Below are 20,629 nucleotides of genomic sequence, written 5' to 3'. Positions count from 1 at the left end.
TGTACGATGTTCGCAGGACCAAGAGATTAGTCGGATAAAGACCAGAATTACTCTCGTTAGTGGAAAAAGGGGGAAAAAGACAGTTATTGAAAGAAAGGGTAAGAGAAGTTAATAGCAAGAGGAGAGCCAACACTGTGTGTATAGCCACAAGCCTAGACTAGCAATAATATTGCGTGTTAGCGAGTGACATAGGGTCGCTTTTATAAAATTATTTTGGAATAATAATATCATGGAATTATTAAAGATATAGATAAGAAATTATTGAAGCATGACATTGGAAGATAATGAGTCTGCTCGTAAGCCAATGATAGAAGATTCAGTTAACTTCTAAATTGATACGAAATCATAGTATGAATGTCTTTAAGGATTTTATGATGTTGTCCCAATACAGCTAACGAAAATATGTCGTGGATCCCTCCGTTTCCACTTGAATAAAATTTCATGTCAAATTTCGACGTCTTGCATCATTTTAACATTATTATTTTCTCATTCTTTCTTAACCTTCTCGAGAGCACGAGTAAATCGACCAAATAGATCCATAAAAGCATAAGTAGGCCGTAAAATCATTAAAGGGTCTTGTAGATATGCATCTAAGCTTAGCATATATTCAGTTCAATGGCTGATCGTTACTGATTCATGCAATGTATTACGAGCACTATGATCAACTTCATGATCTCGTAAAGCCAATCGCAATTACTCGATAAATTACGATAAAACACAATGCAGCAAGCAATCCCTAGGGTTACCACGTTCAAACCGATAACAAAAATGGGAGGGAGAATGGTTAGCAGAAATCTGGACGGGGTTTCTTCCGGACACAGATACATCCTCTGAGGCCGTCCCTGAGGATCCTGATCTCGGAGCAGTCCCGGAGGTCCTCGAGGCTAAGGTACTGCTGCTTCACCACCCTTGTGAAGTCCCCGCCCGTGTCGTGGATCCAAATGTAGGGCCGACATGCCTCGTCGTAGTAGTACAGCATGCTCCTGGAGCTGTTCCCTCTGCCTCCGCCTGGCATGTAGGCTCGGTATATGGACTTGCCCTTGAGCCGCTTGGAAGACCCGGGCTTGACGGTGTGCACCTTCTTCAGGATCGAGCCCACCCTGATCTGGAGCTCCACAGGGCGGTCGCTAAGATTCCATATTCGGGTCCCGATCCCACCCGAGGCCTGGGCGTGGTCGCGGCACCCATCGAAGCAGCCTCCGCCGGTCAGCAGCCACAGCAGGCTCAGCCCCGCTTTCACTTTCATTTTGTCTAGCAATGGAAGGAAAGTATGGGAATTTCTTGATCGATCGCCTTGAATTTTGAAACCAACGAATTGGGATGGATATGGACAATTTTTATATGCAAACCTGCCTATGGGCCCACACCCATGAAGTCCCCTCTTCCATAAGGCAAACAAAGATCCTACGGATTTCTTATTTTTTATGCCAACCATAAGGTAACTCTCAATATTTTTTTATTGCCACAATCGTTTTATAAGTTGTAAGTTGAGATTCATATTACTTACCGAAAAAAAAAAGAGTTGAGATTCATATTATTCAGAAGAAATCTGCCACGTTCGGAGGATGGATCACGTCATAATGTAATTGATCAAGATGATACATACTTAATCAGCATATAATATCTCGTGTAAAGATACTTAATTACAATCCTATCAAAATTGATTTGTCACACCATTTATTATACTAACAAACTAGTGTTCAATCCCGTGAGTTGCATGGGTTTTGAATCATAATCTTAACATTTTAGTGAAAATTTTAATTCTTAAGAACAATGAGAATTTAGACCTATTAATTTCAAATTTCAAACAATAAGTTCTAACATAATAGGCAAAATTTAAATGATCCAGTGATGAACTTTTAAAATAACATTTAATCATATTCTTACTTTCGAAGTCAATTTTTTTCCTTTTTTTGACTGATTTTTTTATGTGAACATAAATTCGTAGAGTTAGTGTTTCTAAATGATTCTTTTAAAAATCCAGTGTGAAAATTGACTTTATTATTTTAAAATAAAATTATGTTAATTAATGACAATTTTGCAACTATTTTTATATGGTATCCATTGATAATTTAATTATTGTATATATTTAGTTTAGATAATACTAATTGTTTTGAACATTTTTTTTTAGTATTCTTCGATGTTGATATTTTTCAACGTTGAACTTTTGTTTCTGCATATGACTATAAATTATAATTAGTGAATTGTAATAATTCATTTATATATGCTCAATTTATTACTTTGAATAGAATGAAAATAATGTTTTAATCAATTTTCATATTTAATTAGTGTCTTAATAAATTTTAGAACATTGTTGCATTTTTTTGAAAAGCATTTATTAAACTATTGAGGAGCATTTATTGATCTCAAGTTAGTTTTACATAATGTATAGATAAATTGATCTAGCACACACGTAATGCACATGACAAGTCGAATTTGTTTTCATAGCGGACGACTTGGTATCCGAAAGTGCAATATAATTCGACTAATTCAATTTTGAGCTGATCTCACTCCCTAAAAGATAAAATTCTCTCAATCGTGAATTTTCTTCATTTACAAGACTTGAATTCGAGAGCTTGCTTGAGGAAAGCAAGCATCTAATCACCCGAGATAACCCACCTTGATATGAGTAGGAGTTAATTCGCATTCATTGTGTAAAACTTTTGACTAGGCAGTGTGCCCTGATTGGGAGTGATCACATGATAAATACACAGAATTGCAAGTACGAATGAGGTGGATTTCTCCTTATAGAACTCGAACTGTTCAATGTTTATGGCATTGATTTAGTAATTAATTGGATATCAATCATGTAATAGTCTCTCGATCGATTGTCCTATTGATCCACATAATGAAGATGGACACATATTCCACCCAACTGTGTGTGCATATGTATTGTTACTACGATATGGTTTTATGTAGCGTTTAGTATACTGGAATGGAATGGAATTAATATCCCATCATGAATTCCATTGTATTTCCTTATTATGTTATTTTTATGAGTTGAAAGAGATTTCATTAAGCGATATTTTTCACAACCTGGATTGGATATGGCTTTCAAACTTGATGGGATGACTTACTTTCAGAAAACCTAGACAATGTCCATTCGACCTTTTCAATTAATTTTTTTTATATATATCATATATATTTTTTGTTTTAAATTATTGTCTAGAAATATACGTGTAGAATGCATCTTAATAAATAAGTTCATTTTTATTAATTTCACTCATTCTCATTCATATTTTCATTAAAAATAAAAAAAGTTATTATTTTGTCGTGATATAATTATATTTCAGTCTATGGAATACTGCATTCGATTCCATTTTATTCAATTTTACCTAGCTAAAATGACCTTTAGGTATTATACATGAGTTGAGGGGATATTATATAATATGAGCATAGTAAATAACAAACAGAATTGCAAATGAACACACTCAACTAGCACTAGTATAATTTGTATTTTTTAGGAGGGAGAGCTGGTCTTCCCCACTTACAGTAATTACTTTTTACCATATTCTTCCTTTTTTCCCATTCGAAAAATTACATTAGACTATCAACAACGATTCATTCAAGGGGTATAACACTTATTACCCTTAATGAAGGTCTCGAGTTAGAGTTTTGTGAATAAAAAAATTTAATTGGGACAGTTTTTCCACTTAATAAGCAATTCGACTCGAATTGTATCCGTTGGATTTCCTCGCATGCTGGATTTACAAAAAGGAAAATTTTTTACTAGACTCACTATTTGCTCATGCGTAGCCCTTTCATTAAGGGACTGTGGGCCATCAACAGCCACAGGATCAATCACCAAAACTCAACACATTATAAGACAGTGAGAAAGATAAAACCCTAAAACAAAACAACCCCAAAATTAAAACAAATTGCCGGCAATTGGCTTTTCTGTCGTTTGCTCCAAATGGATTTTTAAAATTCAATGATGAGATTACCAATGATGTTGCTTAACCTTTTATCATTGGAATTACTTTTGACACACACATACATATAGTACTGTTCAAGACTATATTATGGATGTACAGTGGACACCATTCAAACAGATTGGTGAAGTTCGGTTTTCTTTCTCAAATCGTCTCGTACAGTTCTACAAGTACGTATAATCTATTAAACTCGTTTCATGATTCAAATATTGCAATATCCGCATATTCAGTTGAGTACTCTTAATGATTTTCACAAATATAATTGCCGGTCCCCAATGGGAGAAACTCTTAAGTAGCCATCCATCGTCATATGTATGACTAGGAGACATTAAATCTTACCAAATAGGAGTACCATGTGTATGGGAATAATGCACTATATATATATATTTATTTATTTATTTTCAAAATATAAGAATTGGTCATCCTTAAATAGTTACCATGAGAAATGACTATTTACGATTTTCTCCTGTCAAAGGTCAACTTCATGTACATGTAGAATATGATGGTTCCTTGCAAGCAAATAATTAAACTCTCTATGTATATAGTTTGGCTCTTCATGAGACACGAGTCCCATGTATATCAATACAACCATAGAGAGGCCGATCCAGAGAGGGATTAGCTAAGTTGGGACTTAAGCCAATCATGGAAGCCTCAATATCGATCCAATGACAGCTTTGGCAAAACGTTAAATATATCCAAGGCAAGTTGTGCAATGGGCCAAAAATGGGATCTTTGTCGTCGTTCCTTTGGCCTAAATAGTTTTACGATCACATGGAAGATTTTCGGCAAACCCTTCCAAATACATTTCTGTGTCTGGTCTCTCCCTGCTGGCTCTCTGCCATGGCGGTCCCAAAGATTGAGATAATGGGGACAAACCACACCCACCAACCGCACCGGAAGTTGATGACATTTCAAGAAATTTCCCTGCTATAATTCCATCAGAAGATGATGACAATACAAGAAAATTTTCCCATTAGTACCATCGAAGCGAGTTAGACGAGTTTAACACGTACGATTAGGCTTCAAGATTGTCGTCTTACTTTGAGAATATATTCTTTCCCACACTCAACTATATCCTCCAACGGAAGCGACTTCGAAATCGTTAATCAGATCACGCTGAATTTGTACATTGATTTTACGTGCCCGCACGGGTTGGAGTCTTGCTTGAGTGAAATACTAGCGATTGATGGGAGACATTATTCCCTTTTTTCCGTGGCACAAGGTAAAGAATGGAAAGTGAAGGCTATAGCTTATTTTTATATAGAAAATTAATAGGAATCTTTCCAGTTAATCTAGTTTTCTTCCTACCCTTGTCACTTTTCTGTTTTCATCTATGGGCAAAGAGAGGAAATCATGACCCATCATTTATCCACATCCATGTGCACCAAGTACTAATGATCATGTCAAAAATTTCTAATAATCATTGAGCTTCAGCTCGTGCTTCATTGAGCTTTTAACGCTAGAGTTACGGGTATTAACATCTGACATCAGAATATAAATGAGCAACAGCTCTATATCAATCACAGTTAAGTATTCAAGTGGATTTTCGTAAATGGACATGGTATGTATAGTTGAGCCTTAAGGTTCCAGCCGTAGAGTCATCTGACACCTGTGTGCGATCAACCTCCCAAGCCCAGGAATCATCCGACTAAAAGGGATCCCGAGCCGGGGAAGAACACAATACAGGGCAAAGATGGTGCATTATTAAACACCAATGCTCAGGATGATAGGGATATGCAGCCTTGACCAGGACGTGGGTAAAAGGTTGTATGGTGGCTTCAGATCGCAAAATCGATATCGGTATAAGTAATGCAGCAAACTCTTGCATTCTGTGTCAGTCTCCAAGTCTTCGACCTGGAGGCTACTCTGTTCTCAAGATATCTCATATTTGATTTCTGGGTCCCTGGACCTCCATATTTCAGGGACCGCAGCTCGATATATCTTGCTGGCAAGAAAAATATTGTGCTGACTAACAAGCTATGTACGGGAATTAGTTTAGGGGAGCATTTTGTTCTATTAGCATCGCCTGTTGAATCTATTGTCTTTCATGTCGCCGTATTCCGGCTCTGTACAAGAGATGAATTACATCCAATTGCTGAGACTATGACCATATAAAGACGCAGAGGATGGAATGAAACAAACAAAAAATACATTTTCCACATTGCATCATAAATGTCATTGTTCATGGTCAGTCTCTGATGTATCAATCTTAATAATGAGAGGCTGCGAGAGATCAGCAGCTGATTCAACCGCGACGGGCAGCTCCGGCGAGGGCAAAACACTATTGATGTCCTCGTTCTCTGCCAATGCTTTCTCCAGAGCATTCTTGGCAACTTTCGTCACTATATACATCAGGACCACTGCAGAGAATGTCCATACCCAGTTTCAGAAAGAACCAACACGGAATGCCGTAAATCATCTTTCCTAACCACATTTTTTTGAAATCATGGACAGAAAAGTTTCTGCGACAAGTGTTTAAGATCCATCTTTGGTTTCAAGAAAGGAACTTATGGGATTTTTTCCTGGTGCAGTTCTCCCACTAGCAGACGCAACAACGATTTTGTGTTGTCGACTACAGCTTTATGAGAGAACTCCATCTATTATACAATACATGGACAAAACAGCAGAGGAGTTCTATCTGATGGGGGACCAGCTGTTTATACATCCAAGCCGAAAAATTAAAAATTTAAGGAAACTTTTAAGAAGAGCTTGGGATGAATTTGATAGGATATGATATGGTCGACTTACCTGATGCCACAAGACCTGATATCAAGAATACCTGAAAAGAAGAAGAGTGGGAAATAATGATCACGAGTAGATAATAAGAACAGAGAATTAAATCTGCAGAAATCACAGTAGCTGAATAGATGATATATCCTAGAAGTACAAGTAATCTTTTAATTGCTTCTTGGAAATGGGTATGTTCATGGATACTGGACAGGATGCACAGCAGTACCACAGCAATAAGGGATACGGCATAGCTGTATAGATGGAAATAAGCTCTAGGCCTTAGTTTAAGCCAACTGGGAAAATTACATCGAGATCCCCCAATAAGATAATTCACTAATTTTACACAAGTTAACTAGCAAAGAACATGCTCTGTTAGGATATTTGATGACTTCAAGCATATAAGAGATTAATGCCCATGCCAATGCAGTAGTTATGCACTTTCTATTTTTCATTAGTACCTGTTCTTTTGTAGTTCTATCAACATCTCCTAGTCCTAGATATTAAATAAGTTCAGGGAAACGGAATAGTTATACATTTACATTTATGTAAGTTCACTAAAATTATGTCTTCCCGCGTATAAAACATATAGTGGTACGGGATTTTTAGATGATAAAATTGAAATGTTTTAAGAGAAAGAAAAGAAAAGAATTAATTCCATAAAACTGTTCAGAGTAATTATAAACTGAAGTTTGGAGTGTAGACATATATAATAGATGTAATGTGGGAACAAGAGGAAAATTATTATGTGGAAGTATGTAAGAGTTTAGCTAAACATTAATCCAGACTCATCCTTACACTCCAAAGTAGAAAATTAAGTTGCTCTTTATAACAAGCTTGAGATGAACATACTTTTGATGTATCCGTTTATTTGAAGATATATATATAGATTCATAAGATGTGTATGTGCACAAGTGCGTCTCTAAATTTCAGGAACCAGCATGTCACCTACTCGACATGTTTTCAATCACCTCATTCTCTCATATACGATATTCCGTTGCAACTCTCCCTCCTAAGTCTGGAAACTATTGGGTTCTAATAACTGGATCGAATAATAGCTTAGATACGTGGCAGGATTGCTTCCCCTAAAGAAAAACTGTTCTACAGGAAGCAGAATTTCAAGGCAAACAGGGGGAAAAGAATCATTATTATTAACCTCAAAAAATCCCTAAGAGATGCAATCTCCAAGCATATTCAAATAGGTTCTTACCCATCGAGAAGGTGAAAATTCATTCCATCCATGAGTCACATCAGAGAGATCCTTCAAGGTTGTACCCACGTAAACTAAAGCAAGGGTTATAGGCTGCAACAGTGACATAGGAGATGATTTAGCAAATAAGTCGAAGCCCTTGTTTTTATTCGATAACAAAAACTAACAAATGGTGATTCCTTTTATGCGCTAATAAAACTTTTCATAACGAGACAAATGAATTCCATAAGGTTTACAAAAGCAGTGCTGAATTTAGAATTTATATTTTCAGAGAAACAAGAAAAAGAGACTGAAGAGAAAATTGCATTCAGAAGCCCATCATAATTAGAGACTAGAACAGTTCGAGAAGAAGGGAAGACAAGGAAATACCATCATCCCCAACCATGATGCGAGCATGTACTTCCCAATGGAAACAGGAGTCACAGAAAGGAGATAGTTCAACATATTGAAGGGAAGCAATGGAACAAGTCGAAGCAGCAAAACAATCTGTAACAAGTTCAAAAAGATTACATCAATATTTCAAGTGATCTATACCTATAATCAGAATTGATCTTTCATAAATTGGGTGGGCATATTAATTCACGAACTTTGAATCCAGATCTATGAATTGCGAGGGCTACTGACTGGAATTTTGGATAATCCCTCAATTTAGAAACCACAAATGGTTTTGCAATCTGCAAAGATAAATCGCAGAAAATTAGGCAAAATCCACTCGCGACAAGGATGAGAAAAGATCAATTACATGCTATAATAGAAAATGGAAATGTAATTTATCATTTGTTGTGCATCCATCTCCAATTACTGCAATAAGATCATTGCTTTGCTTATTATTATTCACTGCTTGCTTCTTCTGAAACAAAAGAAAGAGAAAAAGAAAGCTGTAGAGAGAGGGGGAGGGGGGGAGACTGACCGTTCTCCCTAGAATGAATGCTGCCCCAGCACCGACTGTAGCCCCAATTGAATCAGCAACGAAGCCAATGGGTATGCCAAATAAATAACCACCACCTAGCTGAAAAGAAAGAGAAATCATTGTAGTATCAAATTTAACGTTCATAAAAGGTTAAATCACAAATATACATGTTTCTGGTGAAGATGACTGCCTAGCAGTTTCCCGAATACTATAATGCAACGCGTTTCTGGTACCCACAAGGATAAATTTTCTGTCTCATCTCAAGTTTGATATTTAACCTTCTCTTCATTCAAATTGATACTCTCAGAGAACTCTAAGGCTATTAAGGACATGTAACCAACTTCACTGTTACCAGTTTGCTTCTCTAGATAAGATGTACAAGCCAACAGCAAGAGAAGTTAATACTCACAGTTAGTACTGATGCAGGGACTGCCAAAACTGTCAGCGGAATGTATGCGACAGCCCTGAACAAACCAGCAACATTACAGTTTGAAAAATAAAGAAACTCAAGAACCTGGTCTCCAAATAAATTTGAACCGGGTTTATAACATGTCCCAACCATGCAAACGAGGATTGTTTTTGTGCAAGTCGATAATAATGCAACATCTGAAACTATACATGTGAAATGAATCGCATGGGGAGTGAAGCGTCTACAGACAATTGGGGAGTGAAGCGTCTCCAGACAATTTAATCCAATCCAAGTACATTGTGGTTATAGCAATGTCAAAAGCAAAATGATTTACTGCCAGATAAATCATTATAGAAAACCAGCGGCAATGTACTTACAGCACCAGTGGACCCCAAGGGCCAAGATCTTCCTCAACCCATAGTAAGAAGTCCTTCAAGATCTGCAGGAAACACTTTGAGTCAAAAAGAGTTCTGCGCTAGAACATGATGACCATTGACATGTCAAATTCTCGAGTATGGAATAAGGTTATAGAACACGAGAAGAAAACGCCCTATTTTTTACAGTAGAATACGAGCAAGAACCCAACATCATGCAGAAGTATCACTGCATTTTCTGGAAAGCGGAAAGTAGCAGGATGGGAGATAGACAAATGCACTATTAGTAAATATCCATTACAATATTCTGTAACGATGATGTTATCACAACTGAAGGTGATCTGACACAGTCACCTCACTTACCTGTATAATTACCACAGAACTTCAAACTGCACAAAATGGGAGCAACGGGAGAACATGGATTTTATCTCTTCATACTCCTATGGAAAGTTTGCTTATCCGGGCTATAACTTTCTGCTTTCAGTCCTAAATCTGTCTTCTACTGGTTTCTATAGCACTCTCACTGCATCGGCAAGGTAATGGGTATAGGCACATGGTTGAATTCGAAATAAGTCAACAGAAGGAAAGGGTGTAAAAAAGCATAAAACCTTCAATAGGTCAGCTGAATCCTCAATAAGACCTTCCTTAGAAATTCCTCTGATTGTAGAAAATTTGACTTGAGAATAATGGAAATGAACAGCTAAAGCAATCAAAGATAAGGAAAACGCGCTCTGATTAGAAGTTTCTGCTAAGAACTGCCAAGTCCAAAGATAAGAGAATCCCACAAAACTCCAGGATTACTGATCAAACAATTAGCTATCAACGAGAAAGAGTGTAAATTGATGCGCTCGCTACCAATGTTAACTACTCTCCCATAAAATCCCCAGCAACAGCTGACTACGCAAATGCAGAATCCGGAATTCAACGAGTAAACGATGCGAGAGGAGAGCGGATAAAGGGTCGAATGCCGGGGGGGGGGGGGGGGGGGGGGGGGGGGGGGGGGGGGGGGGGGGATGGGGCAGACCCAGAAAGCAAAATCGGACCTTTTCGACGGGGAGGGTGAAGCAGGCGATGGTGACAGCGGCGACGAGGACGAGGAGGAGGGCGATCCTGAGGGCGGAGCCCCACGTGAAGGCCATCGAGATGCGGCGGCGCCAAGGCCTGCACTCCTCAACGTCGTCCACTGCGGGGGGTGCAGATTTGCCGCCTCCTGCTCCTTCTGCTTCGCCTTCTCCTTCTTCGAGCTTAAGGGACAAGCTTCGGGCCCTCAATCCTCCGAAATTTGCCAGATTTGGACGGTAGCTCCCCCTCCTTGTCACCTTCCTGTTGCTTCTCTTCTTCTTCTTCTCCTTATTGTCGCCTTCGTCGTCGTCGTCTTCTCCTTCTTCTTCCTTTGTAATACAAGTAATTGTGAATTGCAATGTGAAATTCAGTATCTTCTTGATTAAGCAGAAGATTGATGATTCTGCTTTCCGTACGGAATGAAGAAATTGAGGACCGACCGGGGAGGGGACCGACAGAGGCAGAGCCAATCCTCTTTTGTCCCGCCGGTTCCTCTCGTTATGGAGCCAATTGGGTGCACGCGTTTCGAAACTTCGCCGGGGTGCTTTTCTGTTCTATCCCTCGAATATAATTATTTATTTATTTTGTGCTCCATCAATTTCTTATATAAGAAATTATTTGGATTCATTTCAATTTGTTTCCGGTTTAATTCAGTTTAATTTAATTATAAATGAATTATGTTGTCTGATATCCCATGGATTTGATTGAAATGAATTAAATATAAATAATATTGTTATTTGAAATGATTTTAGAATGAGCTAATCTACTTATAAAGGAATATGATATCTAAAATTACACTCGTAATTATAAGTTGAATTGAATTATGATCAAATTATATTGATTTTGTCCTTGATTTCAAATCCAATGCTAAATTTACATTTTAAATCTAATTCTTATATCTTTTGTAATTCAAATGACAGTATTCAATTCAATTCTTCTCAAATGAATTGAATCTTATTATAAAAAGGGATTCCAAATGAAGTGTTAAGAAAAATGAATGAAGAGAATCTTCTTTCACAATATAGAAATTATCAATATCAAAAGATTATAATAAGCTTTTTAAAATTATATAGCCTTGCAATTACAAAAAATGATAATAAAAAGATATGTTTATATGAGCTAATGATAAAAAAAAATAGATATCATACCATAGCCTCACGTCAATTTTATTTATAAATATATATATATATATATAGTTGAGAGATATTTACGTGAGGATATATCTTCTTCTTAATTTTCGTCAATAGTTGGATATTTAATCTGCATCAATAAAACAAAATTAGTTTAAATGATATCATGTACATGGGTAACAAAACCGAATTGAAACAAAAATTTGTCTGCTTAATTACTTGATTAATATTGAACTCTCTATATACAACATTTTTTCTTCACCGAAAATATATATGAAGTTAAATGAGGTAAATATTGAAGTTAAATGAGTATATAAAATACACTAACTTTAAAAAAAGAAAAAAAGAACAAAGACATTTAAATGAGCCCTTGAACTTATAACATTTTTCCCCAACAAAATATTTAAAAAATTTATTTGTCAGTTTTCATGCAATGTACGAGTATTCACATTGTTTTAATTAAAAATATGAAATTAATTAACGAGCTAACACTATTAGTCTTAAATAGGACATATGGCGGAATTTAGTGGTACCTGTCATGAAAGAAATACCTGTCAATCAGACAGAACAGGGGCATCGATCCCCATGCATGTGGAGTGGTCAGTCTCTGGCTTTTCAGCTTTATCCGTTAAAAGAGTCGTTATCGGAATGTAATCCTGCACTTCCAGCTTGCTGGTGGTAATGCCCGTTTCTATTTCAACCAAAAATTAAAAAATCTTCGATGTATCGGATTCAGTAGCTCGGTTTAAATGAATATCTCGGATTGGAGTTGTAATGTCAAAGATGAATGTCACAGGGGCCATCTCTACTTACAAGGGGCATCTGATGTTCCACCGAATAGACAATCCAATCGCCGAACACGGCTGAGAAGTTCTCATTTGATGAGCAGAAACATTATGCAGGATGTCTCTGTGGAATCGGAATGGTTCATTGATCGAAGCTCGGAAATTATAAACAAAACTCATAGCGCTAGTAATTGCAGAAAACTTAGAACAAAAGAATATATTCACCATCGCTGATCCTATACAAGCATTGTATGTAACAATATATCTGTACTATGGAAAAAAATAATGGAAATGCCTAAAGCTACTGCTGCTGAAAGTGATAAATACCGCACGAGCATCTGCATCCTCAACCTCAAACTCTCAAGAATCCCCCTCCCATCAGAACCGCCAATGAGCGAAATCTACAGCACCCCAATGAACAGGACTATATCAATCCGATGACCGCTCTTCCTAAGTCCGAAGCAAAAATGAGGCAGAATGAAGCCGATCCTGCTACCTCGAACACAGCAAATTGAGCAGTACATGGGCAAGCATGAGGTCTACGAAGTATTGGTGTCCAATCTCCCCATCCCGCCACCTCTTCTTCTCTGGAGCCCGCCCGTAGTGGACCCCGTCATTGCACCTGTTATCATAATGCCATGGGAAGGTCATGTCAAAGTTATCGATCACGCCTGAGAGTAGCCCTGCCTGCCTTAACTGATCGATTGCAATCCCGTTGAAGGCCTCCATCTTGCTTGGGTTGAACCCCAGACTTCGAGCGTATCCACCCGTCGCCACAGTAGTCCGATAGAATATCCTCGGCAACTTTAACCGTCTGCGTCTCACTGACTCCATCACATCCGTCCAGAACGACGCCGTGTACTTGGCCGCACTGGTAAAGCCCCTTATGTTATGAAAATGGACCCCGTCGTGAAGGCCCGAGTTCATGATGATCGTGTCCGGAACAGTATCCTCAGAGAAATACTTCTTCAAAAGGTTCTGGAACGCTGCGTTTTTCAGAGAATCCAACCCCTCGTAGTTCATCGTCATGTTGGAGTGACCATTGAATATGCTTGTTATCCTGACCGACTGGGATGGATCATGCGGGTTTGTGAAGTTCAAGTCAAACCTCCGAGGGACTGCAGGGATCTCAGGATGGCCGAGGATGAAGTTGAGGATGTTCCTGATCGTATCCACATGGTTGGAGTCGCCCCAGAAGAAGATCCAGCGGTTCTTCAAACAGTTCCATGCAGGATCAGAAGAGAACAGCCGAAAAGAACAGTGTGCAGAGTAAACCCAGCCATTGCTCTCCAATGCACCTAAAGAGCCATTGCACCATGGGACTTGGCAGGGGAAATCTGGGGCGAGGCACCGGTACCGTCCATCGTGGCCGATGTTGCAGTCCTCGTTCTTCCCATGGCGGGTCCATCTCCCGACCCAGACATCCCTGGAGAAGTCTGAGGATTTACAGTAATGCAGCTCAGGCAGCACTGCTTGGGACCTTTGAAACCTGATACGGATGCTCCTCAGTTGTCGATCAATCACAAACCGAGGTGGAGAGAACTTGAGGCCCTCAAAGTGGCGGTAGAGCAAGATAATTGTCAGGTTGTAATCCCCTGTGAAGTCAGGATGGACTTGAAGGGAGATCGAGTAGGATCCATTCCCGAAGTCCTTCACAAGCGGCCTCGATTTCCAAGATTCCCCCGAGAGATCAGCTTCATAGTAGTCACCTCCAAGGCACCTGGGGTTCCCAGATGAGTCCAGCGCCATGAAAGGGAACTCATGAACTTTGCCAGCTGACAGCTCAATCAATTCCTGACCATCCAGTCCCGGGATCGTGATCTGCTCCGTCTTCGATTCACGGCAGGGCTCACCCCCTGGGGCCAGCCACCGCGCAAGGAGGTTCAATGAGAAATCAGGCCCTAGCTGTGTCGAAACCCAAGAAACCTCATCGGAAGTCCAGTTCTGGGGATTAGGAGAGCCCAAAACCGAGAAATCCCCGGTCAGATTAACCGCGGCGCTGGGCAAACTAACTGAAACCTGGGTTGCATTCGAGGGCGACCCGGGATAGATTGGGGTTTCATTCTGATGGATGACGATGAGATCAGGGGGACTCCAACCCCATCTATCTATCTGTTTGGGAGGGACACTCATGGGGGCAAAGTCCTGCTTGGGCCTCCATGCATCGACGAAGCACCTGACCTTACAATCGTCGATTCTCCAAACCACCAACATGCCCAGGAAGACGAACGTTGTCAGAACCGCCAACCGCCACTGCACGATGTAGAACAGCCATGAGCTCTGGTGCTGCGGCGGCGGCGGCGACAAGATTGGTTTTTTCTCCATCATCGGAACCCACCGCCGGAGCAGACACAGAAGAACTACCACCTGGGTTTCCCCGAACCAAAAAAAAAAAATCAAAATCACCAGGAAACTAAAGTAACTAACAAACCAAAAAGGGGCAAAATTGTTCATCAGCTCTACATGTATATATTTTATAGTAAACGTACTAATAAATTAACCAGGGGACTGACAAGAAGCACATTCTGGGGAATTTTAATAATCTAAAAAGCCATTGGGTCCATAACAAAAGATTGAATTTTGATGGCAGATTTCGATGAGGAATCACAAGAGGAGAATTGGGCAACAGTCACTTACTGGGTTTATGCTGAAAAGCTTCGAGTGGATCCAATGCTTGCTTGCAATGCTAAGCAGCTTCAAGTGGGTCTCCTCCCCCCTCCCCTGCAAACAACAAAAAACAGAGGATATGGAGATAGCAAGCAGAGCTCCCTCCCCCCCTCTCTCTCCGCGTTTGGTCTATTTATCTCTCTCCCTCCCCTTCCACAGTTCCACCATGATTAAGGGGGCCAATCTAAATTTATCTATGAGTTGAAAGTCTAAATTTTACTGATACAGGATGGACTCCAACCCCATCTATCTATCTGTTTGGCAGGAAAAAAAAAAAAAAAAGAAGAAGAAGAAAAAAGCAGGCCTTAAATTTGGAGAAGGGAATCTGAACTTCCGAAGGGGGTCCAAAAAAGCAGAGGGGGCGGAGGATGCGGGATAGTGGACAAGATTTGCGGAATGACGGGACTGCCCTTCGGGCACTAGTCAGTGGGGCAGGGGACGACTGTCGAGCACCGACACGGAGACCGGGGGTTGAGTTTCGCTGAATCGGTGGGGGCATTTATGTCTTTCGAGAGAGGCTTCGATGTTTCCCGTGTTGGATTCATTGTGGGTCGGCGAGATGTTGCCACCTGGTTTCACGTGAGATGCTGCTAACTGTCAATGCGATCGTTATGGTCATGATATTTATTTTCAAACTAAAAATTGGAAAAAAAGGTCATATCTATTTCTGCTATTTACAAATAAAAAAAAAATGAAAGAGACGGAAATGCAAGCAAAATTATTTTTTAATTACCTTTTGAACTATTTAATGGCACTTTACAAATAAATAAATAAATAATTTATTAATCATCCAAAGATAAAAAAAATTGATTGCACCATACAATTGATTGTACTACAAACCTTTCTCAAAATCTATTCATCCATCCTACTATTATTAAATTTAGTTCATAGTCGAAAACAAATATAGTGGGAAAAAGAATTCGAGATTGTCGTTTGGGATTGCTACCATATTTGAATTTCTGATCAAAAAGTTATACTATTATTATGTTCATAAGATTACGTTGATTTTTTTAATTATTGAATTTAACCGATTAATTACTTTCATCAGAACGAATATCAAAATTACTGTTAGGTTTTAAATTGCTAGGGAGGAAGGAGTGATTCTTGTCCTAAAATAGAGAATCAGATCCTATCCTTTGATAGGATTTCAAGATTGCATAAAAAAAATTAAATTAGCCATATCAGTAAATTCTAATTTTAATTAAAGATTAACATTTCATAAAATCCGACATTCTACTCCTTCAAAGGAATATCATATTGAAACCCATCAAAGAAAAAAAAAGGGGGATATCATATTGCAGCTAAGAGATTTCTATTTAGGAAAAAAAATGCGTTTCGAGAAAATATTATATGAGAATAATACATATACTATGGCATATAAGTTTTCTTAAGAGAATGTCATATAGTCTCGTGGAACTCACAATATCTATTCCTTTTGTATTCTAAATATTTAATTGGAGCTTGCACATATCACTTTGGTGTGTTAATTTCACATAATATTTTCTCATTTAAGAGGTTTAATTGTATCAACCGACGCATAAACCGGGAAATTGTGGCCATTGTTTGCAATATCAACAAGGACAACCGGACACTGCTGAGGTGATTTTACTACCCTTAGACCATATCCAATGCAAGTGCCAACTCGAGTGCCTTGGCACACATGGCACTTGCATGGCCCCCGCCCTGACACTCGGATTGGAGAGGGCACCGTGCCTCTGTCCAAGGATAGAGCCCTTGCAGTGCACTTCCAATGGCAAGTCGTGTGTCCTCCCTGGGCGCCTCGGCCTACTACTTTCTTGACCTTTATTTATTTTTTTCAAAAAAGAGTAAAAGAGCCGTTCTGTGTGGGGGCGAACAGTGGGTCACACATTTACTTTCATTTCTTTTTTAAAATAAAAAGTGTGGGGCTATCAATGGGTGCCACACCATTGGAGTGGAGAGTGCATTTTCCAGTGTCGGTGCCTTTTTGGGTGACGTGGCGCCTACATGGAGCCATGTGGGCCTCAAATGAGTGTCAAGCATTGTAGATGCTCTTAAGGTGGTCTCAAGTAGTGGCAACACACTAATCAATACTCATACCCATTTAGATACCGCATTAAATTTTCATAGGACACTAATTATATATCTGATGAGCCAAATATATCCCCAATGTATGCTGAGCTGCTAATAAGTGAAAATCTGATTTTTTTTTCTTTTTGGTCATAAGAGAGATTATGGGCTTAATACAAAGGTAATAAATAATCGAAATAACTCAATAAGGTTGGCATGGTAACTAAATGGTGTGACTATCAGTGGGAAGTCGCAAGTTCAAATCACACCTCAAATGCCATGCATAAGAATACTCCATATTGAGCCAACTACACAGCTTGTGGCCGGACTTATCACTACTGGGCTTGCAAAGTGTTCACGTAAACTGTGGGATTAATTGGACAAAATCGGACACTCTCGTTATAAAAAAAATCGAAATAAAAGGATATATAAGTTTCACTGGTAAAAATTGAATTCAAAATTTCTTGATATCGAGTTGATGTCTTATACCACTGCACTAGAAGTCCTTTCTCAAAATATTGTTTCATTATATACTCAAGACTCATGTATTTATCCATAATGGTGATGCCACAAATAGTAACATGACAATCATTTTTTGAGTTTTTTCAGGAAATAATCTCTGAGAAAAATATTGTTGCATGGCATAGTCATCATAGGGCAGGATGTACATGCTTCATGATCCATCCTTTTTATGGCAAACTTTATTGGGAAGTTCATTCTCTCTATATTTGATCTTGTCGTGCGACAAAAGTGTATCGTTTCCTATTTTGTTTGAATTAATAATTAGTAATCATTTTTTCTCTTTTTTTCGGTAGGCATTAGTAATAAAATTTTGCCTTGAACATGGAAAACTTGGATGGATTACCAAACGAAGTGCTTACTAGAATCAGTCTATTTGAAAGAATTGATCTGCTTAAGTTAAAAACATTTTTTTAAAGCAAAGATCAGCTTGTAACACAAAAAAAGAAGAAAAGATCAGCTACATTTAAAGTTACGACTTGTTTTGATACTTTTGACGATAACATTATCTGTTTAAGTGATTTACGTGTATTACTTTCATAAATCATCATATCCTAACAACACATCCCTTTAAGTATATTTAACCAATAAAATGATTGGCTCTTGATGGCAGGATGTTTATTCATTTCCTTGAGAGGTTTCGAGTTTAAATTTTGTTGAGAGTTTGAGGGAAGTAATTTCATGAATGCACTACACCCGTCGCAGATAGCACGCTCGAACCAGTCCAGTGAGGGATTAGATTGATCTTCAAAAATAAAACCCCGATCCTCTAAAAAAGAATAGAAAAAAGAAAAAAGAAAGTGTTGATGCCAAATGGTAGGTCTAGCCACTAAATTAAAGATTAATCAATATTAATTATTATTAACAACAATGCTAATCATGTGGTTCGATTTGTTAATTGGGGTGATTATGTAGTCAATGAATTCAATGATATGATATATATGTTTAATATCTTTCGATCCCCCAACTACGTTAATTGAACTCCACATGTATCCTTATCATCGCAGATTACAAATCATACCATGCATGAATCATTCCTAGTTATCTACGAACATGTCAAAGGGCCCCCCATTTTATTTTATTCTTTTGTCTTTTCCAATTCAATTTTTATGAGAAAATGACGGGAATTTATTAGCGTGTCAGTGGTGATGGACGGTGAAATAAATGGAAGGCCAGGCCGAAATTTCTTCCTTATACATATATGAAAGATGGAAGAACTGAATGAAATCGATGTTTCCAATAATTCATTCAACATGTGTGGACATTTTTAGGCTTTATATCTTTGTTGGAATAAATTATTCATGAAAAGTCTGGTTTAAAAATCTCTTTTGATAAAAGAATTTAATTATTATTTGATATAGAATTTTGTGAGGTGATTTTTTGAGGCAAAAATCATAAAAAAGTGAGATAAAGTGATGAAATTACATAAATATATCTTACGGGTGAGAATAAATATAATGTTTCGAGAGGAACTTTATAAAATATTCCATAAGTTCCCTTGCTTTTTAAAAAAGGAGATATCTATCTATGCATATAATGATTAGCTTTAAGTTTCATTCAAAAGATATTACTAGCTAAGGGTTTTAAACTTCTCCCTCTGCGCCTCCAACCAAAAAACCCTACCGGAGCAAGCCCCCTTAGCCGGCATGTCCAGCTCAGGCCGGGCACTTTGGACGCCACAGCCACCAGGATTGGAAAGCCGAGACTCTCATCTATCTTTTAGTTGTTTTCGTTCCCAGTGATCCCCTATCTTTTCTCCCTTTCTCTTCTTCTTCCCCCTTCTCTTCTCTCTGGATTTATATGGGAGGCTCTTTTTGGGGTCACCACTCAGCGATGCTGGCTCAAGTTATGGCAGCGGTCTCCTCATGACAGTTAACCTTCGATTTGGTCGTGCACAAGGGATCCTTTATGTGGTGGCTACTTAAACAGTACGGTGGGGTTTCAGGCATCGACGACACGGGTCTCGCAGGCGCCTCCCAGACCCTCCCTCGACTCTCTGACATCAGTGAAGGCCTCAATCTCAGTTTGGTCCTATCATCCCAATCTAGGCATGGCGGAGCCTTCCCTGATCTCGATCCAAACGAAGCGTGGGTCCCACACTACAACGTCAATGTGCGGAAATCTGAAAATGGTACCCCTTTATGTAATATATTTTCTCATTTCCGAATGGGGATTCTTTTTTTCCCCATCGGTTCACTTGTCAAAATAATAAATAAGTTTTTTTCTACATAAAAGAAGATATAAGATCTTTTGAAAAAATAAAAATAAAAAAAGATCGTTGAGCGAGCTACATATTAGAGTTCCCTCTCATGTGGTCGTCCTCTGCCACAGTTCGGTGTGAGCTGCAGGTCAAGGCGCTCCACTGCTGCTCACCACCGATTGCCCATGGAGGTCTCCAACATCTCCTCCTCAGATATGAGGTGGAGTATGTGTTAGGTGGCGTCTTGGAGGTCCCAGCGACCCTCCTTCTCTTTCTCTTCGTTTCCAATGGTGCGTAGAGTTGACCCCTCGGATGGAGAAGTCTCTTGCTCCCCGTCGGGGTCACGTCTTCGTCTTCGAGCATATGTGTGGCGGAGTGTGAAGCCAGCTTTCAATTCCTTGGTCGTCGGCGACTGTTCCAGCAGAGATTTGTCGATTCGACTCTAAACTGACTGTGGCTAACTCGAGATGGCACGTACTGCCCCAAACGCGACTCTGATCCGATTGCTGCTACCCGATCCAGAGTGAGACACTCCAACTCCACAAACTCGATATCAACCCGACTTACCATATCGGACCACCAACAGCTCGCCGCAACCGATAGATTGCCACTGACCATTTGTGCAACGGCGTCGGCCTCCCTGCCTATTTGACTC

At 39.0% G+C, this 20,629-nt stretch overlaps 3 protein-coding genes across 4 annotated transcripts; all 3 read right to left on the bottom strand.

Moving 5' to 3' along the window:
* Positions 1-563: 563 nt before the first annotated feature.
* Positions 564-1,320, bottom strand: LOC116208023. The gene has a single exon (XM_031541196.1). The coding sequence runs from the start codon at positions 1,244-1,246 to the stop codon at positions 785-787; it is 462 nt and encodes a 153-aa protein (XP_031397056.1). The 5' UTR covers positions 1,247-1,320; the 3' UTR covers positions 564-784.
* A 4,594-nt stretch (positions 1,321-5,914) lies between these two features.
* LOC116207393 (TVP38/TMEM64 family membrane protein slr0305) lies at positions 5,915-11,200 on the bottom strand. The gene is made up of 9 exons (XM_031540309.1): positions 10,606-11,200; positions 9,566-9,627; positions 9,189-9,243; positions 8,780-8,878; positions 8,457-8,543; positions 8,239-8,355; positions 7,870-7,962; positions 6,681-6,711; positions 5,915-6,292 (listed from the first exon to the last, which is right to left on the bottom strand). The coding sequence occupies exons 1-9, from the start codon at positions 10,699-10,701 to the stop codon at positions 6,108-6,110; spliced, it is 825 nt and encodes a 274-aa protein (XP_031396169.1). The 5' UTR covers positions 10,702-11,200; the 3' UTR covers positions 5,915-6,107.
* A 1,502-nt stretch (positions 11,201-12,702) lies between these two features.
* On the bottom strand, positions 12,703-15,501 carry LOC116207392. Of its 2 annotated transcripts, none has more exons than XM_031540308.1 (2): positions 15,177-15,501; positions 12,703-14,792 (listed from the first exon to the last, which is right to left on the bottom strand). In XM_031540308.1, exon 2 carries the CDS (start codon positions 14,751-14,753, stop codon positions 13,032-13,034), a length of 1,722 nt encoding a protein of 573 aa, XP_031396168.1. In that variant the 5' UTR covers positions 14,754-14,792; positions 15,177-15,501; the 3' UTR covers positions 12,703-13,031. The 2 variants fall into 2 exon arrangements, with proteins under 2 accessions (XP_031396168.1, XP_031396167.1); XM_031540307.1 differs by having other exon boundaries at positions 12,703-14,906; positions 15,177-15,498.
* Positions 15,502-20,629: the final 5,128 nt, after the last annotated feature.

The sequence above is a fragment of the Punica granatum genome, chromosome 5 (genome assembly GCF_007655135.1).
Source record: "Punica granatum isolate Tunisia-2019 chromosome 5, ASM765513v2, whole genome shotgun sequence".
NCBI classification, from domain to species: Eukaryota; Viridiplantae; Streptophyta; class Magnoliopsida; order Myrtales; family Lythraceae; genus Punica; species Punica granatum.
Note: the sequence above shows the minus strand (reverse complement) of the source record. Positions and strands in the feature narration are given on the sequence as shown.

Excerpts from the sequence above, each read along its gene's own strand:
- LOC116208023 (XM_031541196.1), bottom strand. The coding sequence starts at position 1,246 with ATGAAAGTGAAAGCGGGGCTGAGCCTGCTGTGGCTGCTGACCGGCGGA.
- LOC116207393 (XM_031540309.1), bottom strand. The coding sequence starts at position 10,701 with ATGGCCTTCACGTGGGGCTCCGCCCTCAGGATCGCCCTCCTCCTCGTC. Across the intron at positions 8,356-8,456 it reads TTCATAGATCTGGATTCAAA|ATTGTTTTGCTGCTTCGACT; the intron begins GTTCGTGAATTA and ends AACTTGTTACAG. Across the intron at positions 7,963-8,238 it reads CATCATGGTTGGGGATGATG|CCTATAACCCTTGCTTTAGT; the intron begins GTATTTCCTTGT and ends TCACTGTTGCAG.
- LOC116207392 (XM_031540307.1), bottom strand. The coding sequence starts at position 14,867 with ATGATGGAGAAAAAACCAATCTTGTCGCCGCCGCCGCCGCAGCACCAG.